At 39.9% G+C, this 17,358-nt stretch overlaps 1 protein-coding gene and 1 non-coding gene across 2 annotated transcripts in view; one reads left to right on the forward strand and one right to left on the reverse strand.

Annotated features, from left to right (window-relative positions):
- The window catches only part of LOC145450954 (HHIP-like protein 1), a 29,694-nt gene that overhangs the window by 1,124 nt on the left and 11,212 nt on the right, over window positions 1–17,358 (forward strand). Inside the window, exons 2-8 of the mRNA XM_080329442.1 lie at window positions 329–491; window positions 716–998; window positions 1,056–1,143; window positions 6,344–6,451; window positions 6,516–6,645; window positions 12,205–12,383; window positions 14,943–15,109. Of these exons, the coding sequence (XP_080185568.1) occupies window positions 329–491; window positions 716–998; window positions 1,056–1,143; window positions 6,344–6,451; window positions 6,516–6,645; window positions 12,205–12,383; window positions 14,943–15,109 (1,118 nt within the window). The remainder of the gene's footprint in view (window positions 1–328; window positions 492–715; window positions 999–1,055; window positions 1,144–6,343; window positions 6,452–6,515; window positions 6,646–12,204; window positions 12,384–14,942; window positions 15,110–17,358) is intronic.
- On the reverse strand, window positions 6,026–6,107 carry Trnal-uag (transfer RNA leucine (anticodon UAG)). Its single transcript has one exon. It is a non-coding gene; the product is annotated as a tRNA-Leu (tRNA).

Raw genomic sequence — 17,358 nt, forward strand, 5'->3', positions numbered from 1 at the left:
CAATGAATTCAATGAGACATCTGTGGTCGATCAAAGTTTTCGACAAGTCGCGGACGGGCTCCGGCTCGATGGCCGTATGCTGCCCGTCGCTGTTATTTAGGGACTGCTTGAGCAAACTTTGAAACAAAGAACCATTTAAACTTATATAGAACCGACCAAAAGACATAACAAAACAAAATTTATTCTTCGATTTTTCTACCTATGACCTGAAACGACGAACCATGAGGCCTGGCGCGGCGTGCTGTTAGGAGAGCAGATATTTTTCAGTGCATCAAGATATAGAAGTTTCCATATGATATATATGTAAATTTGAGCAATTTACTTTAAGAATGGTGGAAACGTTCAGTCTTTGTCGCGACTTCGAGACTTTCGGCTGCTGTAATAAGCAGGATGACGACATGATCAATAAAAGATATTTGTCAGTCATGGGTAACCTCACCGCGGAACAGAAGGCCAATTGTTCGGAAGTGATCAAAGAATTGTTGTGCCAGGTAAAATTTAAAAAAATATATATCAAGTAGGCGTATATAGCTCGGACAATTTCTGCATACAACATAAATTTTGAGATTTACTCGTATAGTCGTCGCTAAAGACGTATTCAGAAGATATCATGCCAAAATCGAATTATATAAATTTAAGCAATAATATGTTGGAGTAGCTAAAGATTCGTAAGAAAATCAGAAAATATTCCGCGGCAAACACGGAATTCGCTTAGGTATGTTCCGAGTACTCCGCGCACCAGTACGACTTCGAAAAAACGGGAAAGTCCATGAGTCTGCCGGGGCTCTGCGATGATTACTGCGACGATATATTCAAACGGTGCAGCGATGCCATAACTCACATCACAAACGACGAAACACTGCTGAGCTCAATCCGAAACAACGACAAAGATGGATTTTGCGAAGCTCTGAAGTTACCCGATAGATATTACTGCTACCCATTCAAAGATGAATACTCATCGGGATATGTGCAACAGTTTTTTCAAATTCCAAAAGAAAGTAAGGAAGGATGCTAAAATAAATTGGAAAATACTTCATTTTTATGTTTGAATACAGAGCCTTGCTCACAGATATGTGTTGAAGAGGTTGCTAACCATGTCTACAGTCCTACATCGATCAAACCGGCACGCGACGGCTCGCAACGGTATGATGTGGATTAATGCAATGATAATAATATATGCATATAGTACCGGTAGTATTTTGTGGGTATAGAATACAACTGAATAGTATATTCATATTGAAACGAACCCGAATATTTTCGGCCGACACTCGTGAGGAGTAATCGTCAGCAACTAGTAGAGAATAAGAAAGAACATTGTATATCAACAATCGCATCACTAAATATGAATAGTTTCAGTTGCGTTTATGAATGTAATTTGAGTTACTGTTTTGAGGGATAATAATTTCATGTAAGTATTTGAAAATCGCAATATTTGTTAGAAATGTGCTGGATTATACAAGCATTGTTCAATATACTCAAAATTGCTTAGCTGGTCGGATGAAAACGGCTGGCGGGTCTGGTCACTGGTGACGCCCGCGGGCCGTATGTGTTTGACTTTAGATCAGTGGTTCTCAACCTTTTTAACCTCGCGGACCGAAAAATTTCAAACAATATTTGGCGGACCGGTGGACCTGCACAAATTGAAATCTACCCACTATTTACAGTATGCAGCCGTTTTTTGCAAGTATGATAGGCCACTAAAGAGTTACATTTGCGGGTTTCGTTCGTAATCAAATATGTTGATGATGGTATTCATGAAATGTTACGGTGGTGAGTCTGCTGAAGCATGCCAAAATCGCCTTGCCCAGATTAATGAGCTACCGCCGAGAGTCCATTCAAGTCGCGCGCCGCAGTCTCGCGCCAGATAAACCGACTATCGACAACTAGAAAAATATTTTCTCTTGGAGAGGAGAAGCGTTTCGGATTCGGACCAAGCACCTTGCCGTACTAACTCGCTCATTTCCCACTACCACCAGCCGTATTACGAATACAATGCGCCATACCAAAACAAAAACACCTGACAACAGAGACACCGGTTCATCCACAAAACGAATGAATTCAAAACGAATGATTGTGCGAGCTGCGCGGTTTAGCGAGTCAGCTCGCAGGCCTACTCGCCGCTCGTATGTCGTCACAGGAGACGGCTTGAACTTCAAGTCAAATCGAACATGTTTCCAGCCCTAATCCAATCCAAATCCGAAGCTTCTAATCCTAATCCAAAGCTTTTGTATATTTAAATCTGTGTCCAATCCTAATCCGATTGTAACTTGAAATTTAGAAAAAAATGCTAATTTATGCAAGGCAGGATTAGGAAATTTTTCTTGCACATCCAACAATTATCCTGATTTAAGATAACTTAGCATAGGGCCGCACCTCTCATGCTCATTGGAACCGAGTGTACCATAGTTTAGTGTACCATCAGTACAATAATAATGTTCTGAAAAGAGTTTTTCGCCATTCGCCACACGACATCAATCTCCTAGAAAATCGGTAAATCCAATTAAAATCCTAATCCGTTCAGAAAAAAAATTTTAATCCTAATCCAATCCAAATCCAACAGAATTTCACAAATCTGTTTTTTTCAAATCCTAATCCTAATCCATCCTCATCTCTGCGAGAAGGCTACGTTGGAGCCGCATGCAGCTCCGAGATCCACGGTTGGGAACCACTGGTAATGCTTTTTATGATACCAGAAGAATATAATGGCCAGTGCTACACCACATTGAAGATAATTTGGTATTTTTTGACCATATCTATTGCATTGCACTTTGTAACAATGCTGCGAATTGATCAGTTGCCTACTACACAGATATGTCATCTCCACCAATGTGCGTAGTTTTGTATTATCATAGTGTCCTATATGGTGTGGACACAGCGAGAGTGAACGGCTCGCTGCATTGGGTTTACGTCATACTTTTTATTTGACCAAAGGCAATGTTTGACTGGCTTGCCGAGCGCCAAATTCAATAAAACGGATATCAATGGAAAGCTGCTGCTATAGCTATACTGATTACCGAAATATAAATTTTATTCTGTTCATGGTCCTGGAACCCCCCAAAATCTATGTAGAATTTGCATTGTTTTCGAGTTTTGTCATGTTACGCAACAAGACTATCCGGCTCTTTCTTCTCAGCTTCACTCTCGTTTTGACAGACAAGAATTGTTGCGTCACAATGCCAAAACTCGATCATAATGGAAGATGTCGAAGCGACTTGGAGTAGTCTATGGAATCAGACACCCACCTAGGCCTACCCGATTTAGATTCGAATCCTCGAATCGTCCGAGTTTATAACAGGGCAGTGTGGTCATAAATGGAAAAATATCAGAAGAGATAAAACTAGAGAGAGGTATCAGGCAGGGCTGCCCAATAAGCATGGCTCTTTATGCAATTGTGGCAGACCCCCTGGCCAAATTCATAATGAAAGATGATGGGATCAGGGGCATAGAATTGGGAAATCATACGCTGAAAATCCAACAATATGCCGATGACCTCACTGCTTTGGTGACAAATACCGAATCTATCAAAAGAATATTCACAAAATGCAATGACTTCCAAGAAGCAACCGGACAAAAATTAATAAAAGCAAAACACAACTGCTCCCAGTAACACCGAGAGCAAGAAACATAATTGAAAACTCCGTATTCAAAGAATTTAGCAGAAACCAAATTAAGATACTGGGACATCTAATTGGGAAAAATAATGAACAAGAGATGTGGGATAAAATTAGAGAAAAGGTCAGAAAAGTTTAGAACATGTTCAAATGCCGCAGACTCACTTGGGTGGGAAAGATGACAATTATAAATAGCTTGGCGGCATCCTTGTTATTGCACACCGCCCGTGTATACCCGCCCAAAGAAGAGCTGATTAAGAGAATAGAAAGAGACTTTTTTGAATTTCTATATTTCCCTGAGAAAATTGAGACAATCGCGAGGAAAACACTGATTAAAAGGAAAAACGAGGGTGGAATAGCATTACCATATCCTCGAACAAGAATATTTGCAAGTAAGCTAATAACTCTAAAAGGATTAGCAAAGATTGATAAGCCATCAGAATTTTGGCATCGATACCTTATGTATCAATTCGGCTCTAAAATCAGGAGCATAAATTCGGAACTTTATACAAATGAAATACCTCATAAAAACAAACCCGGCAAGCATTGGCTTAATATCATCAACGAGAATAAAATGCTGGGGTGGAATAGAGATGAATGGAGCGAAACGACTTTCAAGTCACACTACTTGAACCTAACTAAACAACACGAAAAAGAAAACGAATATACAGGAACCAACAAAAGTTGGCTAAAAGTAAACAAAATAAAATGCAATGATAAAACATACTTAACGAACAAAGAAAGAGAAATAAATTTCAGACTTGCAAACAACGGATATATATTTGGGGACCTGAAATACAGAAGAGGAATGTTGAGGGTGAGGAATGGTAGAATGGAAATCTACCGTTGTAAATTCTGTGGAATGACTGACACCATCGAACATGTCTTCCTATATTGCGCAACGACCAGAGACGTACTGTCGAAGGCCAAAACGGCGATAGATATAGATAAGATTGGGAATGAAACATTCCATACAATGAGGGCGATCGAGTCGACATGGTGACGACGCTAACAGCAGTTTACAAAAGAGGATATTGAAAACGAAAAGAAGCTTGGACATTGAAAACTCGCTACTAAAACAGAGAAGATTTGGAAGGAAAGTACAGTAGCAAAAATACTAACAAAAACGTATAAAAGATTGGAAAACGTACACCAAAATCCAAAAGAAGGAAAAATCATCAAGAAATGGAAAGAGAACATCGAAAAATTTATGATGAAAAAGAATGGAAACCATCAAAACGCACCTCTTACCACCACTGACGAGCGACCGACCAGATGATCACCTGAAGCCGATCGAAACGGACGAGCCTGTCGAAAGAAGGGAAAATGACGAACCGAGCCCGAGCTCGAAACACGACGAAATTGCAAACGACGACGAGCCGCGTGAAGAGCCCGTGCTCGGAACAAGTGATCCCGATTCAACGACGGATGACGAAGCGAGCGCGTGCTCGGACCGGACGACGACGTGCAGAGATGACGAATGTTCGAATACAGGAAGATGAAAAAAAATTCGATTTTTGCAATACTATATATAGATTGAATTTATTTGTATTGAAATTTTAAAGCAATAAATTATGGCAGAAGGCCGAAAGAGAAAAAAACAGGTGGGCCGCAGAGCTATCTTGAAAAAAAATAAAAAGTAATTCTAATACTAGCCAGCCTTCAGATTGCCGGACCACGACCTAACATCGACCTCGCCTTCCGCCACACGCCACCTTATTTTGTCGCTTGCGTCTTATATTCTCTGCATTACTTTTCATTCAGTGTGCATGCCTCTTTTTTACTTCGCAATGCAGGTCAAGGTGGGTGTCTGATCTTAAAGACTAGTCCAAATTGTTTCGACACCTTCCTATCTTTTCATTGTATCGCAATTTTGTGGTGTTTTGAAACGATGAAAATATTAATAAAACTGATTGATTGATTGATTGATTCTACGACTTCGATATTTTTGGCTCACTCTCATTATAAGAGCAAAATTCAGTAAATGCCCCGAGCTCAAATTTAAATAATAAACGGTTAGAGTCGCTGCAAAGGTAAACCGGCTCATGATTCAATTGAAACACTATTGAATAGTGTATTCATATTGAAATAAACCCGAATATTTTCGGCTGACACTCGTCAGGGGTAATCGTCAGCAACTAGAAGAGAATTATGACGATTAGAGTTGCTGACGAGTGTCAGTCGAAAATATTCGGGTTTATTTCAATATGAATATACTATTAAATTGTATATGGAAGTTCTAATCGTATAATCTCTAATCGTCATAATTCTCTACTAGATGCTGACGATCACCCCTGACGTGTTAGCCGAAAATATTCGGCGTCTATTTCAATATGAATATATTATTCAATTGTCTATGGAAGTTCTGTACCTCCAAGAATCAGTTGAAACCATATTAGAAACTTGAGTAAAAGTGGCAGCGGTGGGATTCGAACCCACGCCATCGAAATGACTGGTGCCTAAAACCAGCGCCTTAGACCACTCGGCCACGCTACCTTACGCATCTGACGGGCAATACCGGAAACTTAAAGTATTTCCTCGAATCGAAATATTAAAACGTAGAAGGTGGGAGATTTTGAGCGTAATATACCCTGAACCCTAATACCCAGACAGATATACATCGCTTTTATGACGCATGATACTGCGATTATGATATATGAGAATTATTGCCTTTATGTTTTGTTTTAAGGTAAGCTAATCACCTAATCCTCAATTATCTGCTTTATTACAAGATTGTTCATAAGTGAGCAAAGGGGGATAGTATGGATCTATCTACGCAACAAGGATCGAATACACCCTCCATTTTTGAACGTGACAGAACGAGTGACTTGCGATTTGAAGTAACGGCAGGAATAGGTTAAACTCAGGACTGAAGTTGAATGTCGTGTTTAATCACCCTTCTAGCGGATATGACGAAAGAGGGTTTCTTGACGTTGAGTTCCACCCCAACTTCAAAGCGAACGGGCTCTTCTACGTTTACTACAACTTCGCTGATAAAGAGGAACAGGATTTCACCAGGATTAGTGAAATGAAGGTATATAATAGGCTTTCAACTTGCTATGAAGTTCTTCCGTCATGCAATCTTAGCATCACTTATTCACTATCCTTCGCTAGCAATCAATCACGGATGTTTATGACTATCACGTAGCCTACTATTGTACGTTTGCAAAGTAGAAGTAATAATGATTTTTAAGTCATGCGATATTTAGTTCGAATACCATTACAATACAACGGGGGAGATAGCGTGATGGTGACGATAGCGCCTACCAAGCAGGCGGAGCTGGTCCGATTCTCGTCGGAGGTTCATTTGTGCTCCTCTTCCCTACGCTACTGATGCGTGTCGTTCGACATCCTCCTATCTGTTCGTTACATTGCATTGTGTCTTATCGCATTGTACATTGTATGTGTAGTTTGTTCAGATGAAAATTATAACCCAATGTATTGTATTTTAACACGCCAGGTATTTTCGCCGTGTGTAGCTATCGTCCGGTAGACGGCGCGCTAGAGTCGAAGGGTTTGCCTGTGTCGAGTGGACGGTAGTGGATACTTCTTGTTTCTCTGTAACGCCCAGAGGTGGTCAGTAACGAAGTACTTCTACTTTTTCGAAGTACTCAAGTAGTTTTCCTCTACTTCTGATACTTACTCAAGTAGATCTGATTTTCGCTACGTCTACTTCTACTTCATAATATTTTGTGATCTACTTACTTACTTCTCGCTATTTTCAGTTTGTCAAGTAGAAGTAGTTTAATCCTGCAATCAAGAAGATAGCCTGATAAATTTCGGGGCTGTTTTCACGGAGTATCGACATTTAATTTTCATAAAAGTTGAGTTAAGCCCAGAATTTTCGTCGCGCTTCGCGCGCAGTGAATACGGAGCAACCAGTATAATTTCACGAAAGTATCGGTGAATATAATTTAGGTAACGGGTTGGCATGGTTCCGTTCACACCGCATTGTCGCCCTTCGCCATATCAAGTATTTCATCACAGTATATATGGCTTATCATAACGTTTGAAACTGATGTTTCGCAATCTAGCATTTACTTATCATATTGTAATCAAGCTGTCCATGGCGTGTCCTAATCTGGAAAAGTGGACTCTGACATTTTTTAGTTTTAGAGCTGTTTTAGCATCCAATCCTTTGTAACTTTCTGGACTAAAGACATTAAATACATGTTCCGTTTTTAGATTTATATTTCACTTTCAATTCCCAGTACCATATATTTTGATTTCTAATTTAGGCCTATATCACTTCTTTTGTCTGGATAACGTACATGTTGAAGCATAAAAACAAGTGTAGTAATGTCTTCAATTTCCAGAAATAAAGCTACACAATATAGCTTACGGTCCACCATATTTTTTATTAACGTTTACTAATCGCACAAAGCGTTTACACCGTATCCAACACAACATCTCCGTATTGCTCTTCGACTAAACTACAGGCCTTATAATATGGGGGAGTGCGCAGTACCATGATATTTTCTAAAACGTGCTGTTTGAGTAAACAGAGAATTAGTATCGCATTTCCATATCAATACTATCATTTTCATCCCATGATGTGGACGAATGCTTACATGCTATCGAAAATTGGAGACCTGTTGGTATGCATCAATATGAATCAAGCTAGGCACCTTTCGTATAGCTCAATTTGCACCTTTTTACAATCCATGTGAACGAAGTAGGATCGTTTTCACAACTACTTACTTACTTGAGTACTTCTAAAGTCAGTCAATTCTACTTCTACTTCAAGTAGTTCTAGGTTGCTCATGGAAGAAGTACTTCTACTCGTACTTGGGTAGATTTTTTCGTCGCTACTTCTACTTCTACTTGAGTAGCTTTCTTGACTACTTTGACCACCTCTGGTAACGCCTATATAGTTCACGTCACGTATCACGAAGGTATTCCGGTTGGGTAAAGATATATATCGCTATATCTCTCTCAAAATCTATATTGCAAGATATGGGTTTACTACTTGTATCTTCTGTATATCCTCTGTAAATATCTACATTAGGAGGGGCCAACCTGCGGCCGCCGTAGAAGGAAATTTGTGCGGACGTGGACGCGTAATTCAATTAGTATGTTTTGGCGGCCGTCGACATGCAAATTGAATTTTCGAATTGACTCCCGAATTTTAGAGAGATATTAATTAATCTTGAAATTTTCCTCGTGCTGCGCGCGTTTCAACTTCACTTCATTTTTCGATTTTAGTATAGTACAGTGGTCGGGAACGTATGGCTCGCGAGCCATATATGGCTCTTTTAGGTATAAGATATGGCTCTTTGACCAATTTCTAATTTTGTACTTAATTTATCAATATTGCTGCAACTAGTTAGTAAATTTCTATGACGGCCCGAATAAATATTCAAGTGACAACATAGACATGTCTTTGAGAGGTCAAGACAATGGAGTAACCGGGTTGGGTGTTATTAAACCCCCTCCCCCCCCTATTTGAAGATCCTCAAATTTAAGTTGCTGTTTCGCCGGCGACTAACACCACTGGCAAATTCGATCTATACCCGCTATCTCGCGCCTCGAAATCATAGATTGCACGATGCCTTGATTGATACCTTGACATGGCGACGCTTGTAGGACAACGCCGGTTTCAAATACACATTGACTTCCTGATCCACGCCAATAAGTAGACTTCCTTGGAAGTGAAATTAACAATTACAAATCAAATTAAAGACAACGCAATAGCTATCCAAGTTCTTGATTGGTAACGTAAGTAGCTTTCTAGAACCGCCGTACAATGCAGGTATGTAGCGTTATGTAATGCCGAATACTTTGGAAGTCGATCAATATTTAGATTTTTGGAATCAGCGCGACAATTTCATTTGAATAATATCAGTGATGATAAATTCTAAGGTATTTACAATCAGTAGCGCTAACAAGCCGGTGAGGCTTGGCCAGTCTGTACCTCATCTGAGCCTTAACTCTCCTTTCGCGCATTATTTTCGAACAATGAATATGAAAATTCCGTGATGTTGGGAATAGAAATGTTTAAAATCGAAGCATTCATAAACATCGATAAAAATACCAATAATCATTAAAGGTTTTACAATTTTCCTCACTCATCAGTGACGAAATGTGAGACACTGCCTCACTTGCCTCTCATAACCCCACGTCACTGACGTATCACACCCTGCTGTGGGTATGTACTGCTGTAGTGACCATGCCTGTCTCCACCTACGCATATGGGCAGAAAAATATGGTGCACACTACGAATCCCATATATTAGTGCTACCAATACGCCACGAATATTCAATTGCGACGTAACAGTTGATTGGCATGTATTGTATGGCTCTTTGAGAGTTACAATTGGAAATATTGGGTCAATATGGTTCTTCGGCCAAAAAAGGTTCCCGACCACTAGTATAGTAGCACCCTTTGCAATCTGAGCCCCGCAATACAGATGTGAACAGCAGAGGAAAATGATACGCCCCATATAGAAATACCAACATGGAATCGTGTGCCATGGTTCCTCACGAACGACATTTATTTCTGGTACGGTTGGGCGATTCCAATATCTTTCCACTATATACTGACAATGCTTATGGGAGGTCAAGAAATAGCAGCATGCAGCAAAGTGACTAACAACAATTGGCTAAGCCGAAGATCCATCAGCTTTTATTGAATTTTCGAAAACACGCCCTCCATCAACTCTACCGGTGAATCTGATCACATGGGGTGAAACTACTAATATTAATGATCAGGGTTGTAATGACTCGAGTCACGATTTTCTGATGACTCGACTTGACTTGAGTCATTTTCGCAAAATTCAGAAATGACTCGACTTGACTCGAGTCAATTTGTGTATTGACTCGACTTGGACTCGAGTCATTGCGCATGACTCGAACCAAGTCATATGACTCGAGACTCAGACTTTGAAGACCGACAATTCAATGTAATTTCGAAGAATAGTAAAATTATCACGCTATATTGGGATCTCGACTATTGGTACTGGTACTTGAATATGCGACCAGGAACTGCTAAAAGCGAGGAAAATTAGTAGATCATAATTGCGAACCATGCGATATCATCAAACAGAGTTATAAAAGGTGGGTTTAACAAGACATTGACAGGAATCGGAGCAGTCAACACAATGACTTGGACTCGACTCGAGTCATAATACCGTGACTCGGACTCGAGCCTATTTTCACTGACTTGGACTCGGACTTGACTCGGTGGTGAATTGAAAATGACTCGACTTGACTCGAGTCAAAACTATAAAACTGAGATTGACTTGTGACTCGGTGCCTTGTTACTTGGTTACAACCCTGTTAATGATAGATATTCAAATTCACATGTGATTTTGAAAAATTTTCGCGCTTGGGGCGATCATAGCGAATCCGGATACGATTCATAACGTGACCACTGGCGATTTGGGTGCGGATAGTAAGCCGATATTAATAAATAGATTAGTCCGTGAATAGATTAGGCCGTGAATAGCAAAAAGGTTGACCACCCCTGTGGTTAGTAACGGAGTACTTACACTTTCTTCTGGTACTCCAAGTACCTACTTGTCTACTTACTCAAGTGTAACTCCCACTTCGACTTTCTGGAAAAACGATCGCTTTTTTCACTTTGCATGGTAAAGTAGAAAGTATTGCTAGGTATCTAGGTTCTTACATCACAATCGTAGTAATCACCAGATCATATTTTTCGCGTAAGACAAACAACATTCAACGCGATACACTAGATACAATGCGATTTAATGAACATTTAGGAGGATGCCGAAACAACCAATTACGGTCTCTCAATCTGGCATTCGCCTCGGCCTAGTGCCTGATGTAACAGTGTTCGATCTAAATAGTAACTCCACATCTAATACATTACTATATATTACTGGTGCACATATAATGAACTGTGCAACAACATAGTGTTAAAAGAACATCGTCTTTAAAATAAATTTTCCTACAAAACGAAAACATGATAATGAATATTTATTGTAAATAAGTGTGAGTTCTGCTGTTCACTTTCAGATACTAGCTCGGAAATGTCATGCTTCACGTTGGAAGTCTCATCGTATTTATCGGTTGGGCGTATCATCCCAAATCATATTCATGAGCCGAGTATGTGTCTTGACTTATAAGGAGCCCCCAATGTTTTATGGAGCATCGTTCATGAACCATCGATCTAAAGCTTTGGTGGTTACGACTTCTGTGATGATGTGTTCTGGCCTGGGTGGGTCGGCTTTAAGGACTATGTTATATCGAGCGTCACGTCCATGCCTTACATATTTATCTATGCATCACATTTGACCAAGCTGCATTTTTGTTATGTATGTTATTGATCTGCACGTTTGAGAAATAAAGATTCTGTCTCACCTATCCGCCATTCCAAATTATATAACGAAAATACAGCGAATCAAACTTCGCACGACTCGCCATTTCAATGCCGATGCCCTGTAATTTTCCTATCCGTTCGATCGTTTATGCAAATATATGTCTATGCGTGAAACCGAAATCTCTGCGAAAACTGGGTTACGCGGAATATATCTTTGCGTTAAACTTCGTTGTGATCTAAAAAGTGACGGATTATAAAATCATAAAATCATTACAGCCAATTATTCGTTTTTACTGACGTTACCTATCAGGTATCGGACAACGACATGAACACCGCAAACGTCAGTTACGAACGTGTGCTGCTGGAAATATCACAACCATATCGCAATCACAACGGGGGTCAATTACTCTTTGGGTCGGATGGATACCTCTATATTTTTGTCGGAGACGGCGGCGCCGGGGGCGATCCTCACAACCACGCGCAGAACAAGTGAGAGATGTACATTGTACACTGTTCGTAAAAAAGGTGCATCATTTATCAAGCAGGGTTGCCATACCGTCCGTTTTCACATATTTGTCCCGATCTTGAAGAGCGGTGTCTGATAAAACGACACTGTCCGTATTTTTCGCATTTGTCAATCTGTTTCGCCTTGTGTCCTCATTTTGTCGTTAGTTGTGGCAATTTTGTACTTATTTTCGGTAATGAGGTGGTGATTAGGACTGCGCGAAAGTAATGCCATGTTTTAGTGACCAGCTTACCATAATTACCGTCATTTAAGGACTTTGCAAAATTGTTGACCTATTTTTGTCAATGTTACTAATTTCTCAGGCTGGTTGGCTGTCCATACCTTTTTACATCCCTGTCGATGACAACCCTTGGTATAAACTAAACGGAATACAACTACTGCAGCGAAGATTGTTTTACCTTTTGCCATGGCTGGCATCTGTGAGACAGCATTTTCAGCACTTACCAACATGAAGATAAAATACAGGTTTAGACTTTCCGCCGGCTCTGACTTGCGAGTGTAACCAACCGCAACCAAATTTATAAAGAATATCTGCAATTGCCTGATCAGACCAGTTGACCCCACCCAGAGTCATATCGATTACACCCTGTCCTACACCGTTAAGTTTCTTGTTATTATTTCATTCGTCAATGTTATTTTCTTTACGGTTGAACGAATCAATTATTATTTCTCTCTCTTTCACAAATAACTCCAATAATTGATTATTTATCCTACGAGTTTACATGTCATGAATAACTGCGAGAATTGTTTGTTTATACTGTACAAGTGTAAACAGATTTGGACAACTAGACAATTTTAAGCTTTTTCAAATAGATTAGAATTCGAATTACTGATTTCGCAAAAACTTGGAACTATAATTAATTCCGAGATATAGAATGAAATACAACCAAAATTAAGCTCAGTTTATATATTAAGTCAGAATTCATTTTCATAAGCACGACCATGGCAAATCACTGTATACCCAGTGATTCCCAGCCGCGGTTCCCAGCTAGTCTTCTTGGGGCTCCCATTGACATTTGAAAATCCCACAAAAATAATAAAAAATCGATTTATAACAAAAATAAAAATTAATTCAAACCCTACAAGGCAATAACAAGCTTTGTCGTGATTCGTATAGAAGAGTAACCGCTTTTATTAGCAAGCTTTTTCTTGAAAAACGCAGATTGCAGGTGGTGTTACAACACATTTTCCGACGCCATCTGACCATCAAACTAATTGATCATTTTATGCCTACGAGAGAGTTAGCAATCAGGCTACTTGATTGATTAGTTCAACCGCCGCATTGACGGAACGAATGCTTTTTTTGCCCACGAACAAAATGTTTTCAAATCCTATTGCAGTTAATGTGGCCACTGTCCCTGATAATTTTCAATTTGAGTTGCCAGACATTCAGTCAGATATCGATCTCAAGCAATAATTAAAAGTGGAGACTTACTTGAATTTTGGAGTCAAGTTCCAAAGGGAAAGTATTCCAACTTGGTTACAAATGCCCGGATAAAGCTTCTCTATTTGTATCAACTTATGTATGTGAAATGTCAGCAAAATGCTCAGAATCAAAAATTACGCCTCGCTTTGAAACACTTCTTGAAGCTAGCTCGAAGCCAATGCTAAGTTGAGCATTAAATTGATTTGTGATTTTTTTCTTGTTAGTTTTGCTATTCGTTGGTACGTGCTTTCATACTTTATAATTTTTGTTGTACTTAACGAGAGTATTACTGCGGCTCCAAACGTACTCTTAATTTTGAAATGCGGCTGACACCAAAAAGAGGTTGGGAACCACTGCTGTATACCAAGCTTTGCTATATGGTTCGCTTACAGCATTTTCAGGAATATCAGAAAGGATAGGTATGAACCCGAATTATAGCATAGCAACATTTCACAAATTAGATTAGAATTATATTACCGACATGTCGTTGTTAGTTTTCTAAATTAACAAATTTTAGTTTTATTTATTTTTTGGTCTGCATTGACGATTCGCGAACCAAACAGATTCCAAATAGTGTAGTCCGTAGCTAAAAAATAACTCGAGGAACCCTCTACCAATAGACTAAAATTACATTAGCTGAATCGATTATAGACCACTGGACAGTGGACACTCTTTCCCCACAAAATAGCCTACTCATGACAGTGAGATAGATGGTGACCGGAGTTTCCCATTTACGTTGATGTAACTCTAGCCTAAATTTTCGAAATTATTGACGATACATCAGAAACACAGATATCTGTATGCTCAAACTATTATGTGTAACGGACAAATGCCCAGATTGCCCAACTCATGGACAAAGGCCAAATTACAAGCCTATTTGGTTCGCGCGTCAATAAATTCTCGATGACTTAATCCACGAGATCTCGTGTCTAATCATGTTATTGCCGTTAAGATTTATACTGATATTTGCAAACCCGCGCGTGACCTGATTATCTTAACGAGCACGTGATCGCGGTAAAAATATAGGTTTTCGTTATAGAAATCAGCTTTACATGACGTATAGCTAACGAGATAATTGAGGAATCTCTATTAATAGGTCATCATTGCTCGGAAAAATTCTTCGCGTCGACCCTGGTATCGCTACGGACGGTCAGTCATACGGAATACCAGATGATAATCCTTTTATCTCGGATCCAACTGCTAGGCCCGAAGTGTACGCGTATGGGCTGCGAAATCCGTGGAAATGCTCTTTCGGCGTCGGAGGTACTCCACAGACATCCGGAATAGAAAATAATTGGAAGTTTAACCATTTTAAATAAGAAGGGGTCGGGGCCTACGTATCATACCAAACAGCGTGGGGTATATTGAGATAAGGAAGTATTCAATGACATAGCCAGCGGGTGAAACTGGCCCTTCTACCAAGATTACGTCTATGGGAGTAGTTCCATTAATTTTTGACACGATGGTACCTTTCGTGTAAGGCATGGGCGGGCAACTTGTTCAGTCGGCGGGCCGGATATAGGAAAATTTAGTACTTGGCGGGCCGGATTGCTGAATCGATGCATTATTCGCCCATTTATCCACATCTACAAGGAATAAATCGTCTTTAATGAATGTATTTTAACGACAACGATAATGGCGAAGAGAATGTGGATTTGAGAATAACATTGTCATACATGCACCGCCATGTCTGCATCTCACTGATCATGATCAATCAACACACGGTGCAATCCCTAATTAAGATTTCAAAGCGTTCGATAGGCCCGGTTACAATAATTATCCAAGATATCAATTCATTAAGGTTGAGTAGGCGACGGGATAGCGTCGTTGTTCAACTGCGTGTGGCCAATTAATCTCGATATTGAATTCATGCGGCCCGCGTCCTCTACGAAATTTGAAAAGTGGCCTGCGATCCGTTTTGAGTTGGCGACCCCTGGCATAAGCGGTGCCTTACCTAGAAGTGCGCCGTGAAGAAATATCAGCCTGGTGCAAATGGCCATTGTAGTCGACAAAAATCATGATAACCACAGACGGCATTATGGTTGAGTGCATCGTAAATGCCGTTAATGCAAGTCTTCTCGCTTCGACGAACTTTTACGCATAAGCTGCACTCTCGCAACGCTGCGCATACACGTGTATAATGACATACAGTCTCTAAAATTTGACGTAGTAAGCAAGTAGTGCGGAATCTCGGCAGACTGGGGTCGTGGCCCACATTATCATGTAAGACGGAAAACTATCCGCGGGCCGGACAAAATCCCTTCGCGGGCCGTATGTTGCCCACCCCTGCTGTAAGGGATGAACTAGATCGATCCACAGCTGGTTTGAATCAGATACTCTAAATCAGTCGCTCCCAACGCTCTTGAATGTCGGAGCCGCATTTCAAACTTCAGAGTGCATATGGAGCCGCATGTAAACTCTCGAATAGGCTACTTATAATTAAAATTTAAACGTAGCTAGCCTACCTCAAGATCTCACCATCCAGCTAATTCAAAAGCATGCACAATTGCACATAGACTTCTATAGATTCGATATCGGTTATTTTATCACTGATAGACTCAGATTGGGGAGTGATATGCATTGAAATAAATTGAAAATGCATATCATTATACTACAGCATATACCATTATGTCGTTATGTGATAGCTCTTCACTTCATTCATTCCAGCACTTGATGGCGCAAGGTTGCGGGGGATTATATGCTGAGTAATATTGGACTTATTGCAATTTATACTTGACTATGAGCCGTTATTTAAATGTTAGTAAAACTGTGTCGAAATTTACTCTTCGCAGAGACGATATATAAAGTTCAATGACCAGCAGAACTCAAGATATATTCTTGTCTGACGGGTATTCATCCATGCGTTTGACACCAGTCTGCAAGAATTCTTATTCGTGATTTTCAGACAACGAATATCCCTCATTTTAGCAATCATATACAAAAATTTACTATATCTAATCATAGAAACAAACAACAACTGTAGATATTTTTGACATATTCAGAGCCGCGGTTGAGAATCACTGCTGTAAATCGTAGTCGAATCGGGTCGCCATTTCTTTCGTTTACCGAAACTCAGAGCGTCGAAAACAAATTGCTTCCCGATTCATTTCTTGATTTGTGTGGCATAATTACTCTAGGAATTTTTGACCAACTTTGATACTTTTGCATTGAAATACACCGCTGCAACTGATCTTCTTCATTTTTAAACTGCCGCAGTCTTTCGCACAAAATTTACGAGGAATATTTCTACCATATGGTTGAGGATTTTTACCTTAGCGGAATCAACAAAACTTGAATGAATGGTCATTAAGGAATTAAGCATGATTCTCGAATGTGAGCTTCGAGTGTTGTGCTGAAGCAATTGGAGTGACTGCATGAGCTATCGCTTCAAGTTGAAGAATTTGTATGTGTATTTGTATTTGTATGTGATGGCGTATCTGCCGACATTTTGCACGGCCCACTTGTAGGCTTTTTAAGACATCGCTTGCTCGGATCGGATGTCGGGGACGAGC

The sequence above is a fragment of the Botryllus schlosseri genome, chromosome 11 (genome assembly GCF_051294905.1).
Source record: "Botryllus schlosseri isolate E-star chromosome 11, Bs_hap1, whole genome shotgun sequence".
Lineage (NCBI taxonomy): Eukaryota > Metazoa > Chordata > Ascidiacea > Stolidobranchia > Styelidae > Botryllus > Botryllus schlosseri.